A 25,184-nucleotide genomic window follows, 5' to 3' on the forward strand; every position below is an offset into this window, starting at 1 on the left:
GTCCTGAGGGACCGAGGCCCGGCTGTGCCCCGCCACCTCTCGGTGGCCCGGGAAAGGGACCGGTTGCAGCTGCCTCCAGCCGGGACACCGGGAGCACGGAGCGAGTTAAACCGAGACGAGCCGGTAGCGAAGGGGCCCTGGGTCTGCACACCGATAAGGAACCCCCGTCCCCTCCGCCCCGGGCCCCTGCGGCACCCGCGGGAGGCGCCGCTACCGGTGCCACCGGCCCCCGGAGGGGAGGTACCGGGAGGACCGGCGTATCCCACCATGCCCCGCGCCCCGCCGAGGCGGCTGTAAGCCCCGCCCACCGCATCCCTCCTCCTCCTGCCAGCCAATCAACGACGCGTTCGGCCGACGGGGAAGGGGCGGGGCAGCCAATGGGATGTGAAGGTGCGTCCCGCCGGAAGAGCCCGTCAGCGCCGTCGCCTGGGTGACGGGAGCGGGGCCTGTGGGCGGGGAGGTCCTAGCGCCGCCGCCGCCGCCGCCCTCCTCCTCCTCCTTCCTCCTCCTCCTCCTCTCCCCGGGCCCGGCGCTCCCCCGCCCGGTGCGGGTCTGTGCCCGGGCCCGGTGCTCGTCGCGGCGCTGCCCGCCGCAGGGACGATGGGGCAGCCGCGGAGGCCGGCGAACGGCAGCGGCCCGGCGGCGCCATGACCGGCGAGAAGAAGAAGAAGAAGCGGCTCAACCGCAGCGTGCTGCTGGCCAAGAAGATCGTCATCCGCGACGGGGCCGGCGTGAGCGCGGCGGGGGAGCGGAGCCGGGGCGCGGGGTGGGGGGGGGTGCGGCCGGTGCTGCGTGGGCCCCCCTCGGGCCTGCTCCGGGAGCCGCGGAGGTGTGCGCGGCTCGGGCCTCGCTCGGGCCCGGGGTTGTTCTGCTCAGGGCAGGCCTCTGGCTCGCTGCCGTTTCACCGGCCGCGGGTGCTCGCTGGTCCCGTCGCCGTCTCTGGCGTGTACCGTGTGCTTTGGAGGTGCCAGGCCGCGGGGGTGAGGGCCCCTGGGGAGCAGTCACCTCCATCGAGGGGAGGCCGGTGCTGCGGGAGAGGAGCAGCGGTTACCGTGAGGGTGCTGAGGCGCTGGCACAGGGTGCCCAGAGAAGCTGTGGCTGCCCCATCCCTGGCAGTGTTCAAGGCCAGGTTGGACACAGGGGCTTGGAGCAAGCTGCTCTATGGAAGGGGTCCCTGCCCGTGGCAGGGGTTGGAGCTGGAGGAGCTTTAAGGTCCCAAACCATTGCATGAGCAGTGCTGTAGGGACGAGCATCTTGTGCCTGTACAGAGACAGCTTTGGAGTGGGTGCACCTGAGCTTAAGGTGTCTACAAGCATTTCCCCCTTGTTGTGCTCTTGAGAAGGAGCCTTTGGCCTGCCCTGCTGTCTCTTTGGGTCTTTTTACTAGTATTTTATGGAGCAGCTGAGAGGAGATGTGCTGAATGGGTGAAGGACTAACCCAGTGAGGTGGTTGATAAGTGGAAGGAGTGATACTAAGCTGCGAGTGCGTCAGAGCTGGACTAAACTCCATCAAGTTCATTTTAGTGCAGTCATGGGAGAAATGTTTAACTGTGGATGAAGAGGGACAAGGAAAGGAGGAGGAGAGGGATGCTCTCTGGAGGAAGGTGGGTAGTGGTAGCTGTACTCATTACAGCCTCCTGCCACCTTCTCCCTCTGCTGCAAAACATTCTCTCCTTTATATGCAATAAAACTGCATCCCCTCCTCTTGCCTTGATGCTGTTGATGTGGGGTTGAAGCAGCTTTAATAGTCTTTTATTAACATTTGAGCACAAGAACGTCTCTTGCTGCCTTCCCTCATGTTTCGGGGCCTCACGGCTGTGGTGGTCATCTGAAATGCAGTGTGAGCTGCAAAACAAACCTGTTCTGGTTGGGAGGATGGAGCTGGGGAAGAGATTGCTCTTCACACAACTCCTGTGGCTGGGAATGCATCACGGTGAACGCTGTGCAGCAGGACACAGACCCAGACACCTCTCTGGTGCCTGAAATAACTTGTATGTCAAGAGCACGGGGTAGAAATGCCAGGCAGCTGTGAGGAGGTTGATACCCAACTCTTAGCCTGAGAGAAAAACACTGGCCAGGTTGGACACAGGGGCTTGGAGCAAGCTGCTCTAGTGGAAGGGGTCCCTGCTTGTGGCAGGGGTTGGAACTGGGTGAGCTTTAAGCTGCCTTCCAACCCAAACCATTCCATGATTTTAATGATGCTTCAGTGTCCAGATCTATCCTGGATTGGGATACGCCTGCTTGCGTTACTCATGGAGCTCTGTTTTGCAGCGACAGGGCATCGGAGAGCCCAGCGTGTACCACGCCGTGGTGGTGATTTTCCTGGAGTTCTTTGCCTGGGGGCTGCTGACCACTCCAATGCTAACGGTGAGTGAGTCTCCTTGGGGATAATCCTGCTTCCTGGGGACAAGAAACCACCCTGGGTAGAGATCTCAACACGGAGCCTTTGGAGCCTGGGGGGTAGAAACCAAGATGTACTGGTTTGTACCTGGAAAAGCTGGAGCAATAGTGATGGTTTTATGGAGTTGGGCAATGCTTTTCAGGATTATTATAGCCATACTTGGAGCAAAGCAGGAGTTAGAGGTTTGAAGGCTTATTTAGGGATAAAAGAGGTTTTTGTTGAACTGCCACTGTCGTTCTCTGGGGCATCAAAGCACAGAGACAATTTCCTGGCCGTTCTTTATGATGCCAAGTCATGCTCCTGCTGGAGAGCCAGTGACTCGTCTGGGATCGACTGAGGGGTGATTAATACAGGCAGCAATAAAGTGAAGTGTAGAGAGAGAGCTTTAATAAAGCAACTGAAAATAGCTTGGATGTTTAAGCCTTTAGTTAAGGAGCTGGGAACTCCTGGTGGGGCATCTCTCAGCTTCTTCACTTCAGTTTCTGATGGTCAGTTGCCAGCACACCTTGAAGTGTAGTTGCCAGGTGTATTTTTTACCTGATCTCTGATTTCTAGGTAAATATGCAAAGGGAGTCTTTGGTTATCACGGAATGCTTTGGGGTGGAAGGGCCGTTAAAGCTCTTCCAGTTCCAGCCCCTGCCATTGGGACCCCTTCCACTGGAGCAGCTTGCTCCAAGCCCCTGTGTCCAGCCTGGCCTTGAGCACTGCCAGGGATGGGGCAGCCACAGCTTCTCTGGGCACCCTATACCAGTGTCCCACCACCCTCACAGGGAAGAGCTATTCCAGGCTTCTCCCTGCTTTGCACAAGCTGCTAGCTCTGTGGCTTTGGTTTTGTTTTCTCTAGGTGTTACACCAGACTTTCCCTCAGCATACATTCTTGATGAACGGCCTGATACATGGAGTCAAGGTAAGGAATATGCCTTCCAGGCTTCCTTCTGAACCTGTGATCAGGGCAAGAAGTAGCAAGCTGTGATAGTCCATGTGGCCTTGCTGATGTCAGCCAGTGTTTGACAGATGATAGAAGCACAGAACACCTGGTTGGAAGGGACCTCACGGATCATCTGGCCCAACCTTTCTAGGCAAAGCATGACCTAGACTAAATGCATGCTCGTAGAATCATTATTTAGGTTGGAAAGGACCTTAAGATCATCTAATTCCAGCCCCCTGCCAGTTTGGGGTGCTAATGGCAAATCAGAAGCAAAATGAAGGGTCAATGAAGTGTGGTCCTTGGGTATTTGGTGCAGTTGATTTTACTGAGCAGCATTAACAACCTGCTGCTTGTCAGCCTGGGTTTGGGGCTATGAGAGCTGTGTGTTTCAGCTGCAGATACTGCAGTCAGCATGAGATCAGCCCTGGATCCATGTTCTGGAGTGTAACAACATGAAAAACCAATGACACCTGGACTTAGCAGAAGTAGGAGTTGGAACTTAGCTGCGTCAGTGGGCTCTCCCTGACAGAAGGTGGGGAGTGTGCCATGGCATGGGTTTGGACTAGACCAGCATTCCCAGAGCAGAATTGGAGGCAACTCTAATGACCAAGCAGTTGGGAATGTGGCAAACCAGCCTCTTAGACCCTGGCTCTGGCAAGAGGATCTCGGGGAGGTTTGCTTCCGTGAGGCCTCAGCACTTCCACACACACACGAAGGCTCTTCCCTGCCTGTCTCCAGTTGGAAAGGCATGGAACAGTTCTCTTTGTGCTTAATGGCCTTGGCACCTCGTCAGGTCTGTCATGTCTCCATCTAAAAGAGAAAGCTTTCCCTGGAACTGCAGCAGATGTTCATGGCATGGAGCTGTGCCAACATCCTTTTAGGTACTGGTGAGCAGCTCCTCGTGCCTGGGGGTGACCAGAGCAGCAGCACAGAATGGGAGGGTTTAGCAGCACTGAGCTGCTTGAGGGTAGGTTTTGATCCCTAAAAGGATGTGAGCAGTTTAACAAAGGGTTCTGTGATCGCCTGCTTGTAGGGAATAGGGCTGGATTGTCTCCTCACCCTGTTAGCTTAGCGGTGTCAGAAGCTCTTGCTGTGGACACTCAGAATTTGACTGAGGGATTTCTCTCTGTCACCCTGTCTGTCTTAGGGTCTGCTTTCTTTTCTAAGTGCCCCACTGATTGGTGCTCTCTCTGATGTCTGGGGCAGGAAATCCTTCCTCCTCCTCACTGTCTTCTTCACCTGTGCTCCAATTCCCCTTATGAAGATCAGTCCGTGGTGAGTGTATTCCTGTTGTGACCAAGGGGTTCTGAGGAGAGGAACAAGCACGAGACAGAACAATGGGGGATTTGTGGGTGTAGCATTTGAAGGTGATGGAATTGTTCATCCAGTGGGGAATGATGCTCAGCCTAGAGACTCATTCACTTGCCTGGTTCTACCAGAGGATTCAGTGTTAGGAAGAAGGAGCCTTTCCTGATGCTCATTCTCCTGACAGGCTCGTTGTCACTACTCTTGGGCCACCAGGCTGCAGCTCAGTGTTTCTGGTGCAGTGAAATAGGAGGGCCTGCAGGAGCTGTGCACCGGGGTGAGGTTGCTCCCTAACTCTGTGGCACGGCCTCTTTCAGGTGGTATTTTGCTGTCATTTCCATGTCTGGAGTCTTTGCTGTCACCTTCTCTGTGATTTTTGCCTACGTTGCTGATATCACCCAGGAGCATGAACGCAGCACGGCGTATGGCTTGGTAAGGAGCTGCACAACTGCCTTGTCTCTTGGAAGCGATACTTGGGGCTTTGCAGGTAGGAGAGATATAAAACGAGGGTGGGAGATTGATTGGCAAGCCTGAGGACAGTATCAGTAAGCAGATGATATGTGCTTCACTATAACACAGTCTCCCTATTGCTCTGTGTGTGATTTAGCACTGAGGGAGAGGGCTTAAAATCACAGAATCAGCTTGGTTGGCAAAGACCTTTAAGCTCAAGTCCAACCATTCCCCAGCACTGCCAAGGCCACCACTAACCCGTGGCACTGAGGGCCCCATCTATATGGATTGTGAACACTTGTTTGCTTGTCTCTCTGTGGTGTGAATTCTGGCTGTATTGTTGCTGAGCCTTTAAACCAGCTTGGTCAGGAGCTTCTCCAAGCCAGGCTGGGATTGTGCCCCTTCTATAGGGTTCCTGAATTATTAGGACAGCTTTCATTTCCCTTTGTTAGATTGCACCCAGAGAACATGTCTCCTTTCTGTCTTTTACATGGATTCTCTCCATCAAAGGTGGCAAAACTCCTGCCCTGGGCTTACACAAGAGGGGCAAACAGGCTCTGGGAAGGAGAAGCTGGATTCCTGTTCTCTGCTTCCAGGTGTCAGCCACGTTTGCTGCCAGTCTGGTCACGAGCCCAGCCATCGGGGCGTACCTCTCCCAGGCCTATGGTGACACGTTGGTGGTCGTGCTGGCTTCAGGTGTGGCATTGCTGGATATCGCCTTCATCCTGCTGGCAGTGCCGGAGTCGCTGCCGGAGGAGATGCGCCCGGTCTCCTGGGGAGCTCCAATCTCTTGGGAACAAGCAGACCCCTTCGCTGTAAGTCATCTTGCTGCTGCTTTTCCACGTTAGTCCTTCTCTTTGCTTTAGTTCTGCTGATCTCTCCCAAAAGGAAGAGGCATTCCACAAAAGGGGGAGGATGTGAGGCTCAGATTAACCTTGTTGAAGGTACCGTCTCCAGGTTGCACATCCGTAAAGCTGTCCAGCAGCTTCCAACCCTTTTCCTGGAGCTACAAACCGTGTAAAAGCAGTCCAGATGTCCCGAAGCAAGAGCATCTCTCGGTGGAAACGTACCTCAGTTGTCTGAATATGAGTTCCATTATCCAGCACTAGTACTGTGTCAGAAGTCCTTTGTGTTCTATCTTCTCAGGAGCTTTGCTAAGGATGAGGAGCTTTGCAGTGCACCTTTGCTGGCTGAGGAAAAGGCAGTTCTGATCCAAAGCACTTGGCTAAATCTAGGAAACTCAAAGGTCAAGGTCCTCAGTGTAGGGTGTGAGCTGGTGCCGTTGTACATCAGTCCATCAGGCTGACATGTTGTGGCAGTGTTGGCATCTGCCTCCAGGATGCTGCTCTGGTTTCACTTCTCGGCCGTAAGCTGGTGACCCAAGCACTTGGTTTCGCTGTCTCTGGACCTGGAGAATAGTTCATGATGTTTACTCTCTTTTTCCTTTTAATTGATGTCATTTCCCACTCCTCTTCCCTACAGTCCTTGCGGAAAGTGGGTCAGGATTCTACAGTGCTGCTCATCTGTATCACTGTCTTTCTCTCCTACCTTCCCGAAGCCGGCCAGTATTCCAGCTTTTTCCTCTACCTGCGACAGGTCAGTCTCTTGCCATGATGTGAGGCTCTGAATGCAGGAGATCCCAACATGTGCCCAGGCAGCCAGGAAGCCACCAGCATCCTGGCCTGGATCAGCACCAGTGCGGCAGCAGAGCCAAGGCAGGGATTGTGCCCCTGTGCTGGGCACTGGTGAGGCTGCATCTTGAATCCTGTGCTCAGCTCTGGGCCCTTCACTCCAAGAGAGACATTGAGGTGCTGGAGCAAGGCCAGAGAAGGGCACCAGAGCTGGTGCAGGGCCTGGAGCCCAAGTGTGATGGGGAATGGCTGAGGGACCTGGGGAGTTCAGTCTGGAGAAAGCTCAGGGGGGACCTGATGGCTCCCTACAAGTGCCTGACAGGAGGATGGAGCCAGGAGGGGCTGGGCTCTGCTCCCAAGGAACAAGGGATGGGACAAGAGGAAACGGCCTCAAGCTGCCCCAGGGCAGGTTTAGATGGAGCTGAGGAACAATTCCTGCCCCAGAGGGTGCTCAGGCATTGGAACAGGCTGCCCAGGGCAGGGCTGCAGGCACCGTCCCTGCAAGTGTTCACACAGCGTGGAGACGAGGCCCTCAGTGCCATGCAGGGGAAAATCTTCCAGGTGATCCCTGTGGCAGCAAGAGGGTGGAGGAAGGGATGGTTCATTGATGCTCAGGTACCTGCTAAGCAGCGTCAGCAGACACTGGTGACACTGGTGGGCTGGCTTTTCCCATAGAGCCCAGATCTCTTGCCTAAACAGTCCCTCTGTGATGTTCTCACAGGTCATTGGGTTTTCCTCAGAGACAGTGGCAGCCTTCATTGGGGTTGTTGGAATTCTCTCCATCCTGGCTCAGGTGAGCACCAGTTTCTCTCTTAGCTCATGCAGTCTGGTTATAGGAATGTCCAAAATTGCTGACAAGTGGAAGTCCCTTCGGCTGGGCTGTGCCATGGGATGTGCTGGGCTCTGACATGGTGTTACTGGAGTGGAGGAGTCAGTGTCACAGCAGCACGTGTTCCCTCAGATTCCCATCCTCTTGCCTTCCAGTGCTCGCATCCTTCTTTGCACTTCCTGTTAAAGCACCTGTTTTCCTTTCCAGACAGTGGTGTTGGGAATTCTCATGCGTTCCATAGGAAATAAGAACACCATCCTGTTGGGACTGGGCTTCCAGATCCTCCAGCTTGCCTGGTACGGCTTCGGATCGCAGCCTTGGTAAGAATTGGCTCCTGTTTGTCTCGTGGCTCTGTGGCAGCTCCCTGTGCCCTGCCTGCAGGGTGATGCCGTGCTGCTGCCTCACATCCTGCCTCCTCACCACTGCCTCTGTCCCCCAGGATGATGTGGGCTGCAGGAGCCGTGGCTGCCATGTCCAGCATCACCTTCCCAGCCATCAGCGCCATGGTGTCTCGGAACGCAGACCCTGACCAACAAGGTGAGTTCATCCCAGCAGGAGCCTGCACTGACTGTGGTGGAATTGGTGGAGGGATGGACAGGAGCCTGTATTAGCTGTGGAGTGCCTTGTTCTGAGTTGTGTTGATGCTTTGGGACGGAATGTTCTCTGAGGTAGACAAGGAGCCTGCTGCTTAAGCTTCATGGTTCAGCCCTGAGGCCTCAGGCTTGGCTGCTTTCAATTCCAGTGCTTGATGGGCCCAAGCATGTTTTATTCTCCAGCCAAACACTGGATGAGCAAAGCTCATCACCCGCTCACTGCTTCCTCTGTGGGGTCCGTGTCCATCCAGAGCTGGATGTTTGAGCCTTGTCTTTAGATACGGAAGCATCCTCGAGTAGCACAAGCAGCTGCAGGAAGATCTTCCTCTCCCTGCTCTGTCCCCAGGTGTGGTGCAGGGGATGATCACTGGGATTCGGGGTCTGTGTAATGGCCTGGGGCCGGCGCTCTATGGCTTCGTCTTCTATCTCTTCCACGTGGAGCTGAATGAAATGGCTGAGGTGGAAACTCTGGGTAAGGCCTCCAAACCCAACATGGCCAACCCTACGGATGAGGTAACTGTTCAGCTTTGTCTTTCCTTTTCGGCTGCTTTTCCCTTGCGCTTGAGCATTAACCCTTCCTCTGTTTCTTCCTACAGAGCAGCATCATCCCAGGGCCTCCCTTCCTGTTTGGGGCTTGTTCTGTCCTGCTGTCGCTCCTGGTGGCCTTGTTCATTCCAGAACACAACCTTGCACTGAGATCAGGCAGCCACAAGAAGCACAGTAACGGAGCTCAGTCCCACACCCACAGCCCTCAGGCTGGTGGGTCGGATGGCAAAGAGCCCCTGCTCGAGGACAGCAGCGTATGAGGCAGGGAGAGAAGGACCTGGCTCACATCTGGACCCCAGGCCAAGGATGGACTCAGCCAGGGAGAGAAAGACAGGGTGAGGGGGGAGAGAAGAAGCGAGGTGAGACTGTGCCACTAACAGCTAATGGGAAGGGATGAGGTTTTCCTTTCCAGCCAAATACACCCTCAGCTGGTGCAGAACCAGAGTTGTATCATCTGGTGCTGATAGGAAGGGGAGATACTGAACTGCTCCATGGGAAGGGATAGCTCCTGAAGGCAAAGCATGTACTTGGGCATTGAACTTCAAGGTGTGCCCTGCCAAATCCTCAACTCGCCAAGGAAAACTGAAGGAGCAAGCATTGGCTTTGTTCTGGTGTGAACAGAAGCAGCTGGTATAAACCAAGGCATCAGCTCCATGCCCCATCCCCTGGTGGAACCAGTCCCATCACAGCTCACCTGGGGGCAGCAGCAACCAGGGCCATGCGCCGGGGTGAAGAGCAGATGGTGTGGTCAGGCCTGAGCTGCCCCTCGCTGCTTGGAGCCCATGAATTCACCCTTGCTGGCCCGGGTGAAACTTAGATTCCCCCCCCCCCAAATCTACTGACTTAATGTTCTGATGAAGAGAAGTTGCACAGAGGTGAATGGGAGAGGGAAGGGCAACCCTGTGAGTGCTGGGTGCTGAGGTGGTCCATGATGGTTGTGTTCCTCTTTGGCTTTTTCCTGTTACCCTGTCTTGGTAGGAGGATTCTTCAGAGCTGGTTTCTCAAGCACTCTTAAGGGGTGATCAGAAAATAGCCTCTCTGAGGGCCTGGAGAAGCAACTCAACCCCATGAAGCACTTGCTAAAGCTTTGAGGGAAAGGCCAAAGAAGGAGCTGTTCACGTGGGGTTTTCCCCTCAGGCTCCTGCCATCCGATATTAAACCCAGATACCAACTGCAGCTCTTGTTCTTTCTCAGTCCAGAAGCTCCTGATGGTGATGGTTTGCAGTTGATTTGAACTTAGAGGCTGGGATTCCATGGAGTGTTTGTGAGCTTGCCATGAAGGTGTTTGTTTGGTTGACAAATGGAATTGGAACCTCTGCTTCAGAAGAACAGCAGGTCCTGGAGTTGGAGCAGCCCTGTCTCGGAGCAGGAGCTGTGTGAGAGCTGTTGTCTGGCTGGGATCCCTCCGTGGGGCTGGGACAGGTCTCCCAGGGGAAGAAGGCCAGGAGGGAGGGAGCATTGGCTCCATGTCCTGGCTCTTTGCAGACGGGTGACAATGGCTGTGCTGGGCCTCTGCAGCAGTGGGTTTCATGGAAGACCCAATGGGATGACCATGGAGAACCATGTCCTGCTGGTACAAGCCTGGGAGAGCACTGCCTGTCCCCTGCTCCAGGGTGCATCTGGAATCCCACCTCTCCTGCACACTTGTTGGTGTTGGCGTTGGGTAGATCAAGAGCTGCATTTCCATGTAGATGGAATTGAATCCCTGTCAGATAGGAACAGCTTGGAGCCGCTGCCTGCACTGGGCTGGGCTCACGCTCCACTCCCTGTTTCCTGATTTTCTGGACCAGTTCTTCATCAGAAGTGGACAGTGAAGTGGAGGAATCATCAGCTGCTTTTGCATTAACCCTGCCCCGGCCCTGCAGTTGGAGCCAGGCCCTGGGAGCAGGGGGCAGCAAGAGCAGGGATAGAGAGGGGAGGCAGCAGAAAGCCTCAGTGACCTGCAGTGATTCCGGTTTCCCCAAGCTCCTGGTGGTGATGTCCGTGCTGCGTGCGCACAGCGAGCTGCTTTCCTGAAGGAAATGAGTCCCTGACCCATTCAACTCCACGTTCCCTTCTCGGAGCAGAGCTTCCCTAAGCACATCCGCTGTTGATTCCCACTCTTCTCAAATGAAGTTGGTTTTTCCCCTCACACCCAAATGAAGTTGAACCAAGGAACCGTTACCTCCTCTTGCACTCCGAGGCACCGGGAGCTCCAGGGGTAGGATGGAACCATAGGATATAATGGAAAATTATGGCAAGAACATAATTTATATGATCTAAAGTATAGAGAGATATATTTTTAAAAGTCCTTTCTTATGTAGTTTATTGAAACAAATCCTGTTCCCTCCCAGCACCGCTGCTGCCTCCGGCCTCTCCTCCCCTCCAGCCAACAGGACCAGCCAGGTGAGCTTCCCTGCTCCATCCCCATCCATCCCACTGCCACATCCGACTTCCCAGCGATGCCAACATCCCCCAGCTCCTGCACAGTGGATCTGGGGAGCTTTGGTCACTTCATCACCCCGAGCTCAGGGCCTGGAGATGCCGCAGGTCGCTGATGCAGTGGGGGCTGCATGGAAGGTCCCACCGTGGTGGAGCAGGTACATAAGGGCGCTGTCAGCACCATCAGGGTGGTTTGGACCTTGGCTCTGATGGCACAGGGGACATGAGAGGGCCCCAAGCCCGGTGCCTGCAGAGCCAGGGCTCCCTGTGGCCCTTGTTCTTGGCGCTGGGAGCAGGCAGGGATCCCTTCCCATGGATTTGGAGTTCCTTTCCCCTGGTTCCACACGGACCCAGCCACTGTTCTGCCTTCAAGGGACACGGGAGGCCTCGGGCCAAGAGGTGATGGAGCTGAGATTCCGGGACCTGAATGACGAATGTCTCATTCCGAAGGGCCGGGAATTCTGCAGCGTCCCACTGGAAAGCTGGGAAGATCCAGGGAGCATTCAGCTAGTTTTGCCAAGTTTTTTGTTACTTTCTATGGAAAAAAAAAAACAAACCCAAACCCAACTTTTTTAAAAGAGCCTTTTCTTCCCCCCCCCCCCCCTCCTTTCCATGTGCTGGGAAGTGCCTGAGCCTGCCTGCTCCACAGCAGCATTCCCAGCAGCTGTCTGCAGCGACTTCACGTTGAGGTCGGGGCCAACACCACCCCGAAAGTAAGGCAAGGATTGGCTTCATTTGCCCTTCAGTGAGTCCAAACTGATCTTAGTGCACTAACCCCCCCCTTTAAACCTTTGCTTTCTCTTTTACCATTGATATAGCAAACCAGTCCCTTCTCCCTTCCCCAGTTTGGGTTCTTTTCTCTGTACTGGAATGGCTGCTGCCACCTTTAGCACCTTGAAAGAGCATTGGGCATGGGGGGAGCCCATGCTCCGAGCTGCCCCTTGCGAGCGTTTCTGGGTCTCTCTTGTGAAGCTAACAGGGAGCTGTGTTTCTTTCCGTTCAGGTTGGGTTTAGAGCTGGCTAATCTCTCCCTCCTCCAGTGGATTATTTATTAAACTGCTGCTTTCCTGTTGTGTTGAAGCTCTTCTGTCCTCGTCCTTCTCCCTCGGGTCCCAAGATGCCTTCAGAGTTGGTGCTTCAGGCCTCCTCCATCTGCCTCTTATGGGTACAGAGTGAGTTCTTTCCACCTATTCCTTCAAACAGAGCTAAAAGGACCTTGGAACCAATTCACATTCCCCCTTGATCCTACCATAGCTTTCCAGGCTTCCACTGGAGCATTACAAGAGCCCAAGGCAGGTCCCTGGCTCCCACCTCCCCGGGGCTGGATTTGTGCCTCTTCATTTCAAGTCAGGCTTCATTTAGATCTTATCTTAGCCACTTAAACACTTCTTGTGGTGGTTGAGGGTGGTACTGAGTGAGCAATACAATCACAAGTGTCAACACATCCACATCTACTCTTGGATGGGAGCTGTGTCTGACAGCCCATATCCTGTAAGGAGCTGGAAACACAAACGCCATCCCACAAGATAGAGCCTTTTGTCTTGATTTCCTCCGGATTTGAGCTCAATATTGTATTTATTTCATCTTGATTTGAGAAAGATTCCTCAGTTTATCCCACTTCACATCACTGGAGGGAAAAGAGAAGGGATTGCAGCAGCAGATGGGGATACTGCAGGTGAGAGGCAGAGCCTGGCTTTGGGACCAGCCTTCCCAGGGGAAGATTCCCGAGTTTTGCACCATGTGGAAAAACTTCACCTCCTTCCACATGGCTCCAGCCCTGTCATTTCTGGTGTGGGGGCATTAGCAGTGCTGGTGATGACAGCCCAGGGCTCCACCCCAGCCTGAGGGGCTTGGCTGGGGCATCCTGTGCTTGTCCCATCTCTCCCTGTTAAGCTGTTCTCCTTCCTGAGGAGCGCCTCTGGAGCGAGCTCTGCCCCGCTCCTGCCCTCAGGAGGAAGCACCATTGGCTTCCAGGAAAAACCTTCCCCTTTCTGCTTCTTGAAAGCCAGCGTCCCCTTTGCTCTGACCTCAAAGGTTTCCTGTTGGGTGGAAAAGCATCCCGGTGCCTGAGGATGCTCTTTCCACCCTGGCGCTGCAGCCTGATGGTCCCTCTGTGCTGGGATCAGCTCCAGGCACACACATCCTCAAGTGCTCTGCAAGCCCCGAGCCACAGGAAGGGCATCACGAGGTGCTGGGCTCTCGGGTGGTTATTGATGTCCTGGGGACTGGTCCAGGAAAGCTTCAAGGCTGCTCCGACTGGGATGTTGCAGGGCCATAGCGAGCGGTACCCAGAGGCTTGGGGTGCTCCTGCAGCAGCGAGCGTGGTCCTTGAGGGTGGTGGTTCCCCTCTTTAAGCTTTTCCTTTGGGAAGGAACTCAGTGCTTGGTGCTTGTCCCATCGCCCACCGGTGGCAACGGGAGCAGAGGAGGAGGTGACACGGGGACAGGAGCAGCCTTGGGAACGCTGCGAAGTGGCTCTGGTAACACAGGGTGGCAGGACCAAACCCCCGCCCCCAGAGCCATCAATCACCGGCTTCAGCTGAGCGTGCAGATCCGATGGCAGCTGCTTACAGAGCACTTCCCTTGCTCCCAGGCTTCCCAAAAGGATGTACGACGCACCCAGTGCCCGGATCTGCCTCTCCAGAGTTCCCGCATGGGAAAGGGACGGGTCCTGTGCCCAATTCCCACCTTCTGCAACAGGAGGCACAGGGCTGGGAATGTCAATGTCCTCTCCTTCAGCACCTTCCCGGCAGGATGGGATGGGGCAGAACCAGGTCTATCTTCTCATTTGCTGGGTAGGAGCGAGGAGAGGATGAGACAGGGCCTTGGGGCTGCATAACATGGGGGTGATCAACGTCATCATGTGGGGGCATGTTCTCCATCTATCCCATAAAACCACCCTGCAAACACCCTGGCCTGGCAGCACACGCTGTTTGCAGCCCCCGAGCCTGGGGCTGGTCACCTCCTTTCCAAACCCCACATCTTGGGGCTCATTGGGTTTATCCCTCAGGCTGTCCCATCCCAAGGCCGTGGTTCCCATGGGGGTCCCAGTGGGATGTGCTCTGGGACAGCCCCACTTGGTGATGCTGAACACGGGCCCTGGGCCCCGCTCATAGAGCGATGTCCCCCCTGCCGCAGCCCTTGTGTTGAGCAAGAGCTGGACTTGGAAGGAAATCAGATCCCTCCCTCTGGAAATACCCCTTGGGCTGGAAAGCTGTGGAGGTCCCCGGGGCGGGGGAGGCGGTTCCTAAGGCTTAAGAAGGGCTGAGGACGGAGCTGGCAGCCAGAAGGAGACAGCCGCGACCAGGAGCATTCCCTCACTGGAAGGAGGGAAGGAAGGAAGGAAAAGTAGCCCTTGCTGCGGGTGATGGAGCCGGCTCCGCTCCTCCTCCTCCTCGGCTTGCTGTGGGGCTGCAGAGGTGAGTGCTGGGGGACCAGGAGCATCCTGATCCCTTACCCCCCCCCTTCCCTGCAGCTCTCTGCTCTGCCACATGGTCCCGTGATGGGGTCTCCCCATCACTGAGGTGCCAGAGCAGCAGCAGAGCTGGTGAGGGATGAGAGCTCAGGGAAAGGAGTGTTTGGGATAGGTAAATCCCGATGGTGAAGGCAGGGGGATCAAGGACGGCAGCGCTTTCACCTCAGCACTGATCCCTATAGCGATGGGGACAAAGCTTATGCTGCACCTGAGTGTGACCATCCACGTCTCAGCAAGCCAAGGAACCAGGATCCCGCTGGCCTTGTCACATCATCCCCATCCCTAATCCAGTGTTTTCCCTCTTCCCTGGCCCAGGACAAGCCATGGGTAGGCTGGTGGTGACACCACAGGAGCCGGTGGTGCTGTACGGGGGCTCGGTGCAGCTCAACTGCTCCCTGCATGCCTGCGCCGAGGGCACGGTGCAGTGGAAGGGGCTGGACACCAACCTGGGGAGCGTCACCTCCTTTTCCACTCACAGCATCCTGCACGTCAGCAGCGCCGTGGTTGCCATGGGGGGCACCAAGATCTGCCAGGGGGTTTGCCACGGGCAGTACTACCAGCGCACCGTCAACCTGAGGGTCTATGGTGAGCGTTCCCCAGCACATCCATCACCCACATCCCGGAGCCTGCGGTGCTACAGGTCATGGCTTGACCCTGGAATTCCATTCCCAGCACTGCCGGAGGGGCTGCAGCTGGAGGCCGCCCCCCGAGCCCCGGTGCCGGGGCAGCCGCTCAGCCTGCGCTGCTCAGCCCATGGCGTGTACCCGCACAAGGGGCTGCTCCTCACCTGGTACCGAGGGCACCAGGCGCTGCCGGCGGCAGATCTCGATGTCACCGAGACCGAGGAGGAGCTGTTTGACATCGTGGCCACGCTGGCGGTGGATGGGAAGGAGGTGGAGGAAGGGACGGAGTTCAGGTGCGAGGTGATGCTGAGCGTCGGGCAGGAGACCTTCAGCAGGGTGGCATCGGTGATGGTGAGCGCCGGGGGTAAGTGATGGGGACCTGGGTCCAGGGGCTGCTCCGTCCCTCCCATCACCCTGTGCTGCTTGGCTGGAACAGGAGCAGTCCCTGTTCCTGCCCCGCTCAGCAGATATCCCATTCTCTCCCAGCCCAGGGCTGTATCTATGGGGTGGAGGAGGATGGAGCCTCCGGGTGGTGGGGATGATGTGTCCCAGCTCGGAGCTGCAGCGAGGCCCGTGTCCCGCTCTGTTCACAGCCACGCTGGTGGCCACGGGGACCCCCTGGCCAGCACCAGCTCTGACACGGAGCCCCAGCGCAGCCGCGGCCACCACAGCGCTGCCCGCAGAGCAGAGCATCGGTCCCACCGCATCGCAGGAGCCCGATGCTGCCACCGAGCATCCTCCTCCCGGAGCCACCACCACAGGCAGAGAGCATCCGGTCACCCCAGCCCCGCTGCCCGGCCCAGGCACCACCGAGGGGCAGCGGCTGGATCCAGCCACGGGCACGGTGCCCGCCTGCAGCCTGCGGCTCTGGTCCCTGCCTCCCAACGGGACGAGGGGCAGGGAGCTGCGCATCGAGTGCCGGGCTCGGTGTCCCGGTAACGCCACCGTGCGCTGGCTGCGGACCCCGGTGGCCCTCTCGCAGTACCGGCAGGAGGCGGAGGGCAGCAGCTCCACGCTGCGGCTGGACCGCGCCGAGCCCCGGCACCAGGGCCACTACCAGTGCGTCCTGCTCGGACACCGCTCCCATGCGGCCAGTCTGCACCTCGCGGTGCTGGACGGTACGTGGTGCTCTGCAGGCATCTCCTGCGCGCCCCATCGAGCGCGTCTGGGCTGCAGCGCCTTGTGTTAAGTGCCGCGTTCGGGTCTGTTGGCACCTAGAGCCCCTTTTGGTGTCTTCACAGACGCGTCCAGCACGGCCCCTGCCGTCGCTGCGGGGACAACGGTGTCGCTGTTGGGACTGATCGTGGCCGGTGCTGGGGCTCATCGCCTGTGGAAGCGATTCCACTCTCAGTACGAGCTGCCTTAGGAGCAGGAGCCCTGCAGGCACCCGCAGCCGGACCCATCCCTGCTGTCACCCGGCTGCGCCGCTCGCAGCGGTGGCCGCGGAGCTGGTGGGATGCGGGATGCGGGATGCTGTTGCCGGGACCCTCCGAGCTGCTCCCGAAGGCTCCATCCCTGACCGCCGCTGCCGGGAAGCTCCGCTCGGGGGAGCTCGGCCCGAGTCCTGCGGGAGAGGAGACCCCCGACGGCACCAAGGGAGGAGAGGAAGGATGGAGAAGTCCGCAGTGATGGAGGACGGGGATGCTCCGGGGCTGCATCACTCTGGGGGTGGGTTCAGCTCCTGGGGGCACACACGAGAGTGGGAGGAGGGCGACAGAGATCGCCTATCGCGACAGGAGGGTCAGGAGCAGTCCCGCTGGGGGGTGCTGTAATAAAGGGTTGTTGTGTGCACCCGGAACCGGCGTCCGCAGCGCGCCCGGTTGCTAAGGGCGGGAGGAGCCATGGCTGCCGGGGGAGCGGCTTCTTTGCCCACACCCAAGATGGCGCCCAGCGCCTCGCCCAATGGCGCCTCGCTCGTCTGCCTTCCCAGCCCTCCGATTGGCTGCCAGTAAGCAAGATGGCGGCGCAGGACGTTCCCTCTCGGGGCGGAACCGGCCTTCGCTGCCCGCAGCCAAGATGGCGGCGTACGAGAAGCGGCGGCCGGGCACGGCCCCGAGCGGCGGGCAGGCTGCGGGCAGCGAGGCGGAGTTCCTGCTGCGGGCCGGGGTCACCGCCATGGTGCGGGAGGCGCTGCTGAAGGTGCTGGAGGCGCGGCCGGAGGAGCCCGTCTCCTTCCTGGCCGACTACTTCGAGCGCCTGGTGCTGGCCAGCCCCGAGCCCGCGGGGCCGGCGCAGCGCTTGGCGCAGGCGCTGTGGTACGTCAGCCTGGCTCACCACTCCCATAGGTGAGGCGGGCGCGCGGGGCACGCTGGGAGTTGTAGTTCGGGGGGGGGGGGGGGAGCGTGAGGCCTTTGTCTTTGTGTGTGCTATGTCGCGACAGGACGGCCTTCGACAGCAACACCGGCGCGGCCTACGAGGTGCTGGGAGGCGGCGGGCGGCGGCGGGCGGCGGCGGGCGTGGACGGGCGGCTTTACAGCGAGCTGCTGCGGAGCATCTGCCAGCACGGGGAGGCACCGGCAGAGGCGGCCGCGGCGCTGCTGCGGCGGGTGCGGTGTCGCGACCACGAGGCCGTCCCCTTCGATGTGTTCCGCTATGGGGTCCTCACCTGCTTCGTGCTCCTGGAGTTCGCTTCCAAGGCGGACGCGCTCTTCGCTGTCCTGGACGGTGGCTCCGGGGCTGCCGATGCCCGGCTGTGCCAAGCGGTGCTGCGGGCGCTGGAGGAGGCGCTGGGCTCCGAGCACTTCACGCAGCCCAGGCGGTACCTAGAGGCTGGTTCCCGGTTGGGACCGGACGGGCTGGCACTGGCCATGGACCGAGCGCTGCAGGAGAGGAAGCTCAGCGGCTCCATGAGCAGGGAGGAGTTCCTGAAGAAAGCCACCGCCTTGTTCGTTGCTAAAGTGAAGCCCGTTGAGTAACAGCCGCTGAGTGCTCCGGACCCCGGTGCTGGGCTGGACAGTGAGCATGGACGGGAGGTTCCCACTTTCCATGCTCCCATCCTTGTTCTAAGTGCAATGGGCGCCTGGCCCCCTCCAGTGCCGGATGAATCCCGATACGCTGTGCCTCTCTTGGTCGATGGCATTTCCAATCCAGCTTCATTTGTAGATCTTCTTAGGTGTTAAGTGGGGGCTCACGAGAAGCCTGTGAGCCGCAGGGCACAGTAGCCAGAATTGGGGCTGCACCTTGGCACACGCCGTGGGCTCGTCCTCACCCGTTTGCAGCTTCAGTGGGGACCTTTGGGGTTTGTTTCACACCCAGCAGTGAAGGGGGTGACACTTCTCGACCTCACAGACCCCTCAGAGGGTTCACGGGACACAAAGTGTGAGATCAGGCATTATTTTAGTAAGGAAAGAGGTTTAGATGCACAGCAGGGGAGGGACGAAGCTCAGCCCTGAGCTGGAGGGAGCTTAGCTGACAGTGAGGCAATGAGAGAGCCCAGTGTTGGAGCTGGGTTGCGAAGATCAAAGCTCATACTTGAGTGCTGTGATGGTGATGCTGCTGATGTGGGACGTGGGTCAGGCCAAGACCACCCCCTGCCCTCAGGTCACGGATTGCTTTTGATCAGAGGTGCGTGTTGAACCACGGGTTATTTATTTGAACTTGTCTGTGTTATTTATACCGTGCAATTCTTGGTTTACTCTAAGACATTAAAGCTTTCGATTGGTGGTGGGGGAGTTTAAATGGCCAGTTTCTCTGCACCGAGCACCAGGATGAGCGGGAGCAGCCTCACATCCCAGTGGAAGGCCCTGTTTCCGGGGATTGATGCTGCAACCTCAATCACAGCCCGCCCGGCTGATGGCGTGGGAGCAAAAAGCCCTTGTAGCTACTACGGGAATACCCCCGAGGAGCTTTGGGGGTGCCCGTTGTGCCGACCGGGTGTTTCCATCCCCACAGGCACTCGATGGAGCAGGTCCGGGTGAGGCTGCAGGTGCCAGGATGGAACACGAGGGGAGAGGGGGAACCGGCGGTGCTGGGGGTACCGGGGGGGGGGGTTCATGGGAGGGCGGGGAACGCCGGTTCTGCTGCTGCGGGAGGGCCGCAAGCACCGACGGAGCCGCCGCCGCCCCGGCGGTCGGAGACCGGGACCGGCCACGCCGGCAGGGTCCTAGCCCCGCCCCTCTGCCCAGCAGCGCGCTGTGATTGGCTCACATCCCTCGGGGGGGCGTAGCCAACTCTCTGCCACGCCCCTTTGATCGGCTTACTTCGCCAAAGGGGTGGAGACTGATCCATGCCACGCCCCTTTGTCCTCCAACGCGCTGTGATTGGCTAGAGGCAGCCCCGCCCCTTGCGGGAGGACTACAGCTCCCGCCGTGCCCCGCGCTCGGAGCGGCCGCGGCGCAGCCGGATCCGCCGCCGCCTCTCCGCGTCCTCGCAGCGGCCGTTGCGCCTACGGCAGCTCCCGGCTTCGCTCGCGGCCTACCCCGGCTTCTCGGCATGGCTCGGCCTCTCGTGCCCAGCTCTCAGAAGGCGCTGCTGCTGGAGCTGAAAGGGCTGCAGGAGGAGCCCGTGGAAGGGTTCCGGGTCAACCTGGTTGACGAGGGGGATCTCTACAACTGGGAGGTGGCCATCTTCGGCCCCCCAAACACCTACTATGAGGGCGGGTACTTCAAGGTGAGGGGCTCCGGTGGGGGGGAACCGGGGTCTCAAGGAGGTGAAGCTTTGGTGTCGTGGTGGGGGGGGGTGGAACCTGTGGGGCCGAGTTGTGCGGTGGGAGATGGGGTTTAGAGGGGCAGAAGCAGAGCTGGGGTAGCGGGAGATGCTCGGGGCGGGGGGAACACAGGTTAGGAAGGGGTTTGGGAGGCAGAGAGACCACGGGAGAGTGGGGGCTGTGGGGTGAAAGAGACTTCGGGGGGGTGACAGGGCCCTCCTGGGCTCGAAGGGGTGATGAGGGCGCAGGCAATGGGTGTCTGTAGCTGCGTACCTTGGGGTCAGTGGGGCTTTAGGAGTTGGGGTGAAGGAAGGGGCCCTAATTAGGCAGGGATACCCCCACTGTGAGGTGGGGTTCCCCCCGGGGGCTCTGCCCCTGAGGGCTTCCTGTCCCCTCCTTGCCTTGGTGTTGAGCTCTGGGCCATCGGAGGCGGATTGGGGCATCCCCACCAAACCAAAGGGAGCAGCCAAAGGGAAAGGTGCGTGTGTGTGTGTGTGTGTCCCGAACAGGCCCGGATGGGATGGCCCAGATGTGGTGAGCAGCAGCTGGCACTGGGTGGGGAGCGGGTGCTGTGGCTCAGTTTGGGGTTCAAGGGGGGGGGGGGGCAGGATGTGGATGTGCTCATCTCGGGTTGTGCAACCTGCGTAGCTGTTTTCTTCCTCTTTCTCATCCTCCCTCCTCCGCTACCAGCTCCTGTGGCTCCATCCTGTTGCTGGCAGGGCTGAGTCAGCCCCGGACGGGGCCAGCTCTGCCTCGGGAGCCGCCTGCTTTGTTTTTGCCTTCAGAACCAGGTTTTAGCCCTTTCCTGATGGAATGGAGCCGTTTCCCACTCCTCTTTTGGCACCCGGCCCTTTGAGCTCTCGCCCTTCCAGTGCCCCAGAGCTTCCCAACCTGGCACTCTTGGGTGGCACTGGATGGAGCTTCCTGCTTCAGAGGAGAGCAAAGGGGCTGAGTCCTCTTCCAGCCGCTGGGAACATCACCCTGTTTGTGTGTAGCAACTCAGGGGGGGGTCTTTCCAAGCCCCTATGGGGTTGCTTTACCTCAGGCTGGTTTTGTTCTGCTCCCTCTAACACAAAAAAGGGGGGGATGATGCTATGGAGTTCAGTGGTGCTGTGGGTGCTCTGCCCCGAGCTCCACACGCACACACACACACAACACATCCAGTGCTGTGGTTCTCCTCCCTTGCACCCCTTGGCCTGTGCCACGGAGCAGGGACAGAGCTGCCATCAGGGCCTTTTTGGGCTCTGGATGTGATCAGCTTGTGCCAGGGCTGGAAGCGGGATCCGGGATGGACTCCTCGGTCAGGGCAGCGAGGAGGAGGAGGGTGGATTCTCTGTCCTCTACACTGATCTTTTCATGGCTGTTGGCTGGCAACCAGCTTTGGCAGCGTCACCTATTGTTGAGGCCGTGATTCCAGAAGCATCCAAAGCCTCTTTTGCAGTTCCTATCCCAAACGGGTAACGAACAATCCCGGGTCACCATCACTCGCTGCTGCGCAGAGCAGGGCTGCTTCCAACTGTTGCTTCCCCGCTCCAATGTGTGGATCCTCCTGTACACAAGGAGATGCTCAAGGAGTTCTTTGGTGCTCCCTGTTTGCCCCTGGCTCCTGAATCTCAACGTTGCCTTCCAAAAGCACCCGAAAGAGACCCCTGTGGCTTGTGCAGGACATGGGGAGCAGTTGCACCTGGTCCATGGGGGCTGTTGATCTGTGTCTCTGGACCAGCTCAGGTTGTCTCTGTGGGTGCTGGAGCCGTGCTCTGCAGCATGATCCTCATGTGCTGTTATTTTTAGCACCTGAGTTACGTGCTGTGCCCGGTCTGCACTCGGCCTCGCTCTTCTTTCAGGCTATTTTTAGAGCCTCGGGGTGCTGGCAGAGTGCTGAGCACCTGATGCTTCCTTCCCTGGGAGCTCCATAGCGGGGGGAAACAGCGCAGGGAAGCTGTGGCTGCCCCATCCCTGGCAGTGTTCAAGGCCAGGTTGGACACAGGGGCTTGGAGCACGCTGCTCCAGCGGAAGGGGTTGGGACTGGAGGAGCTTTAAGGTCCCTTCTCAACCAACCCATTCCCTGACAGCAGGATGGGGATCCCTCATCCTGCAGGAGCACAGCAGGACTTGGCAAAGGTTCCTTTCTCTGTGGTTTCCTTCCCTCCCTCCTCACTTCTCCTTATTGTTTCCTTGCAGGCTCGCCTCCGGTTTCCCATTGACTACCCCTATTCTCCTCCTGCCTTTAGGTTCTTAACCAAAATGTGGCACCCCAATATCTATGAGGTAGGTCCCTGGGACAGTGCAGAGCCTGTTAGATGGGTGTAAGGGGGGGGGACGACACACACACATGCCCATGGTATTGTGGATGACAACACCAGCCTTTGGCATTGGAACTCGGTGCCTTTGGCACTGGAAAGGCAGTTAATGAGCTGACGCCAGCCGCTCTCCTGTCCTGCTTCCAGGTCAGCCAGGCTTGAAGGCTGTGAGGACACTGAGTACGTGGCCCTGGGGCCTCACTGGGGCTGTGGGGGGCCTTAGCCAAAGCCTGAGGTAGTGGGACCACCTCTTGTGCTGCCCCATCCCTGGCGGTGCTCAAGGCCAGGTTGGACACAGGGGCTTGGAGCAAGCTGCTCCAGTGGAAGGGGTCCCAATGGCAGGGGTTGGAGCTGGAGGAGCTTTAAGGTCCCTTCCAACCCAACCCATTCTCTGGTCCTGTTCCATTGTGCTTTCAGACCGGTGATGTCTGTATCTCCATCCTGCACCCACCGGTGGACGACCCACAGAGCGGGGAGCTGCCGTCGGAGCGGTGGAACCCCACACAGAACGTGAGGTAAAGGCTGAGCCTCATCCCAGGGTTGGGAATGTGGGGCCATGGGGGCTGCTTCTGCTCCCAGAGCCTGCAGGAGGTGCGTTGGGGTCATTGAAAGGCACTTGGGATGTGTGATGCACTGAAGAACAGTGAGAGCTTGAGCCTGGCAGCCTGGGCTTGGCTTCTCTGGGATGCTCTGTCCTGCTCCATGGGGCTTGGAGGCTGCTGGAATGACTGCCTTGGCTCTTACCTGCTCTTATCGATGGCCAGGACCATTCTGCTGAGCGTGATCTCGCTGCTGAATGAACCCAACACGTTCTCTCCAGCCAACGTGGACGCCTCCGTGATGTACCGCAAGTGGAAGGAGAGCAAAGGGAAGGACCGGGAGTACACGGACATCATCAGGTGAGTGATGGGCTGAGCGAGGCCTGGCATTGCTGTGGCACCAGGAAACGCTTAAGCAGGACACAGGATCCTAAGGGAACAGCCTGGAGAAGGCTCTGGGGAGAATTTAGAGCAGCTCCAGTGCCTAAAGGGGCCACAGAAAACCTGGAGAGGGGTCTGGGACAAGGGCCTGTAGGGACAGGCCAAGGGGGATGGCTTGAACCTGCCCGAGGGGAGACTGAGATGAGCTCTTAGGCAGAAGCTCTTCCCTGGGAGGGTGCTGAGGCGCTGGCACAGGGTGCCCAGAGAAGCTGTGGCTGCCCCATCCCTGGCAGTGTTCAAGGCCAGGTTGGACACAGGGGCTTGGAGCAAGCTGCTCCAGTGGAAGGGGTCCCTGCCCGTGGCAGGGGTTGGAGCTGGAGGAGCTTTAAGGTCCCTTCCAACCCAGACCATCCTTTGATGCTACGATTCTGACCTCCCCTCTTGAGTCCCATCTGCGTGCTGGTAGGAGGGAAGGATTCTGGCTCAGAGCGGGGCTTTTAAAGCGGAGCTTGTTAGGTTCTGTGCTCAGCTTTGCTCTCAGGCTAAGTCCTGCTCCTTTTTGGCTCCAGAGCTGAGAATCTGGGCTCAGAGCAGCCACGGTGCCAGCGTGGCTTTGGCAGCATGGGCCTGGCACACAAGGTGCTGCAGGCTGGGCAGCCTTGACATGGTGCCACACGCAGGGCTCTGTCCTTACCTCCTGCTTCTCACCTCCAGGAAGCAAGTCTTGGGCACAAAGGTGGATGCTGAGCGGGATGGTGTGAAGGTCCCCACCACGCTGGCTGAGTACTGCGTGAAGACCAAGACTCCAGCGCCTGATGAGGGCTCTGACCTCTTCTATGATGACTATTACGAGGATGATGAGATGGAGGAAGAGGCAGAGAGCTGTTACGGGGATGAGGATGACTCTGGCAATGAGGAATCTTGATGGGCCCTCTGGCATTGCAACCCTTCCTATAAACTACTGCGTTTTACCTCAACTTAGGACAAACGGGTTTGAATTTAGGCTCTGTCAGCCCTGGAATTGACTCTCTACCTCACAGGGAGACTGTTCTGCTGCGGCCAAGGAGCTCCCAGTGCTGGCTTGGTAGAAAAAGCAAGGAACAAACCCTATTTTATAAATGTGCTTGGTTAGGGGGTGGATGGGGAGGGGGAAGTGGCTTCGGGGCCTTCCTGAAGCCACAGGACTGGTTTGGGGCGTGATGGCAAAACCTGCTGTTGCCTGCCTGCTGTTTGGGGCACATTGGGCTCTTCAGCCCCACGTAGGAGGAAGGGTTGGGGGGGGGTGTGTGTGCTGTGGGGCCGGTGAGTGGTGGCTTTGTGCAGCCTTTGAGGGGTTGGAGCATGGTTGGATCCCGGAGGGACCCTCCTGGTGCTGCTTCCAGTGGTGCCAGAGTGCAGTGGGAATGACGGGAAGCTCAGGAATGGCCGGGACACAGAGCACTGCAGGGTGTGTGTGGTTTTTAACCTGCTGGGAGGGATGGGGCAGTTCTGGCTCTTTCTGCTTCTGGTTTTTTGGAGACTATTTAATAAAGTATTCCTAGGGATTGGGGTCCCTTCCCTGCCTCCCCAACCCCACAGGGCTGCCTGGGGAAGCATCTCTTGCCCTTCTTAGCAGTGTTGTGCCTCTGCCCTGGGGCTGTGGGCTCTGCTGAGCCGCCCCCAACCCTGAGCACTCCATAGGGAAGGTGTTTTCCCTCCTGCACTGATGGGTGCCCAAGCCAGAGTTGGGATGGGTGAGCTCCAGCCACCACGTTCCAGCCGCGGGGCACCTAAGGGTGTTCCATAGGGATGGACACCTGGAAACCTCCCCTCCTGGGGCTCTTTGAGGCTCCTTGGACGGGGTAATGATGGAAACTCGCCCCTTCCTGGAGCCGTGTCAATGGGAGCTGGGAACCGCACGTGGCCCATGCATGTGCTTTGTTGCCTTAGGGAACGGGGCTGGAAGGTGAAGGGGATTATTGGCCTTCGAGTGCGGGCTTCCAAGGTCAGCGGGGCTGGCACGGAGCAGCGGCCAAAGCCGCCTCCTCCTCCTCCATGGGCGCTGTGTCCATGGAGCCCCTGCCCCTCGCACTTGTTCCGCAGGGCGACGGAAGGGGATGGGGGGGGGGGGGGGGGGGGG

General features: G+C 58.3%; 5 protein-coding genes across 5 annotated transcripts in view; 4 read left to right on the forward strand and 1 right to left on the reverse strand.

Annotated features, from left to right (window-relative positions):
- Nucleotides 1-25,184, reverse strand: part of MIER2 (MIER family member 2) — a 100,518-nt gene that overhangs the window by 44,597 nt on the left and 30,737 nt on the right. The gene's annotated exons all lie outside the window — the stretch shown is intronic.
- Nucleotides 517-9,121, forward strand: LOC134166925 (hippocampus abundant transcript 1 protein-like). Its single transcript, XM_062625046.1, has 12 exons — nt 517-731; nt 2,271-2,366; nt 3,245-3,307; nt 4,476-4,603; nt 4,951-5,065; nt 5,680-5,898; nt 6,566-6,679; nt 7,436-7,507; nt 7,751-7,863; nt 7,983-8,080; nt 8,483-8,649; nt 8,733-9,121. Exons 1-12 carry the CDS (start codon nt 648-650, stop codon nt 8,940-8,942), a joined length of 1,479 nt encoding a protein of 492 aa, XP_062481030.1. The 5' UTR covers nt 517-647; the 3' UTR covers nt 8,943-9,121.
- MADCAM1 (mucosal vascular addressin cell adhesion molecule 1) lies at nt 14,247-16,998 on the forward strand. Its single transcript, XM_062625047.1, has 5 exons — nt 14,247-14,521; nt 14,893-15,162; nt 15,250-15,564; nt 15,794-16,318; nt 16,442-16,998. Exons 1-5 carry the CDS (start codon nt 14,470-14,472, stop codon nt 16,564-16,566), a joined length of 1,287 nt encoding a protein of 428 aa, XP_062481031.1. The 5' UTR covers nt 14,247-14,469; the 3' UTR covers nt 16,567-16,998.
- On the forward strand, nt 17,088-18,863 carry TPGS1 (tubulin polyglutamylase complex subunit 1). The gene is made up of 2 exons (XM_062625052.1): nt 17,088-17,485; nt 17,581-18,863. The coding sequence occupies exons 1-2, from the start codon at nt 17,103-17,105 to the stop codon at nt 18,113-18,115; spliced, it is 918 nt and encodes a 305-aa protein (XP_062481036.1). The 5' UTR covers nt 17,088-17,102; the 3' UTR covers nt 18,116-18,863.
- Nucleotides 19,471-24,609, forward strand: CDC34 (cell division cycle 34, ubiqiutin conjugating enzyme). The gene is made up of 5 exons (XM_062625053.1): nt 19,471-19,808; nt 22,027-22,113; nt 22,563-22,660; nt 22,910-23,044; nt 23,780-24,609. The coding sequence occupies exons 1-5, from the start codon at nt 19,632-19,634 to the stop codon at nt 23,988-23,990; spliced, it is 708 nt and encodes a 235-aa protein (XP_062481037.1). The 5' UTR covers nt 19,471-19,631; the 3' UTR covers nt 23,991-24,609.

Source organism: Pezoporus occidentalis, unplaced genomic scaffold (assembly GCF_034315485.1).
Source record: "Pezoporus occidentalis ecotype Australia unplaced genomic scaffold, CSIRO_AGI_Poc_V1 ctg276, whole genome shotgun sequence".
NCBI lineage: Eukaryota > Metazoa > Chordata > Aves > Psittaciformes > Psittacidae > Pezoporus > Pezoporus occidentalis.

Excerpts from the sequence above, each read along its gene's own strand:
- MADCAM1 (XM_062625047.1), top strand. The coding sequence starts at position 14,470 with ATGGAGCCGGCTCCGCTCCTCCTCCTCCTCGGCTTGCTGTGGGGCTGC. Across the intron at positions 15,565-15,793 it reads GGTGATGGTGAGCGCCGGGG|CCACGCTGGTGGCCACGGGG; the intron begins GTAAGTGATGGG and ends CTCTGTTCACAG. Across the intron at positions 16,319-16,441 it reads GCACCTCGCGGTGCTGGACG|ACGCGTCCAGCACGGCCCCT; the intron begins GTACGTGGTGCT and ends GTGTCTTCACAG.
- CDC34 (XM_062625053.1), top strand. The coding sequence starts at position 19,632 with ATGGCTCGGCCTCTCGTGCCCAGCTCTCAGAAGGCGCTGCTGCTGGAG. Across the intron at positions 19,809-22,026 it reads ATGAGGGCGGGTACTTCAAG|GCTCGCCTCCGGTTTCCCAT; the intron begins GTGAGGGGCTCC and ends GTTTCCTTGCAG. Across the intron at positions 22,114-22,562 it reads GGCACCCCAATATCTATGAG|ACCGGTGATGTCTGTATCTC; the intron begins GTAGGTCCCTGG and ends TTGTGCTTTCAG.
- LOC134166925 (XM_062625046.1), top strand. The coding sequence starts at position 648 with ATGACCGGCGAGAAGAAGAAGAAGAAGCGGCTCAACCGCAGCGTGCTG. Across the intron at positions 3,308-4,475 it reads GCCTGATACATGGAGTCAAG|GGTCTGCTTTCTTTTCTAAG; the intron begins GTAAGGAATATG and ends TGTCTGTCTTAG. Across the intron at positions 8,650-8,732 it reads TGGCCAACCCTACGGATGAG|AGCAGCATCATCCCAGGGCC; the intron begins GTAACTGTTCAG and ends TTCTTCCTACAG.
- TPGS1 (XM_062625052.1), top strand. The coding sequence starts at position 17,103 with ATGGCGCCTCGCTCGTCTGCCTTCCCAGCCCTCCGATTGGCTGCCAGT. Across the intron at positions 17,486-17,580 it reads CTGGCTCACCACTCCCATAG|GACGGCCTTCGACAGCAACA; the intron begins GTGAGGCGGGCG and ends ATGTCGCGACAG.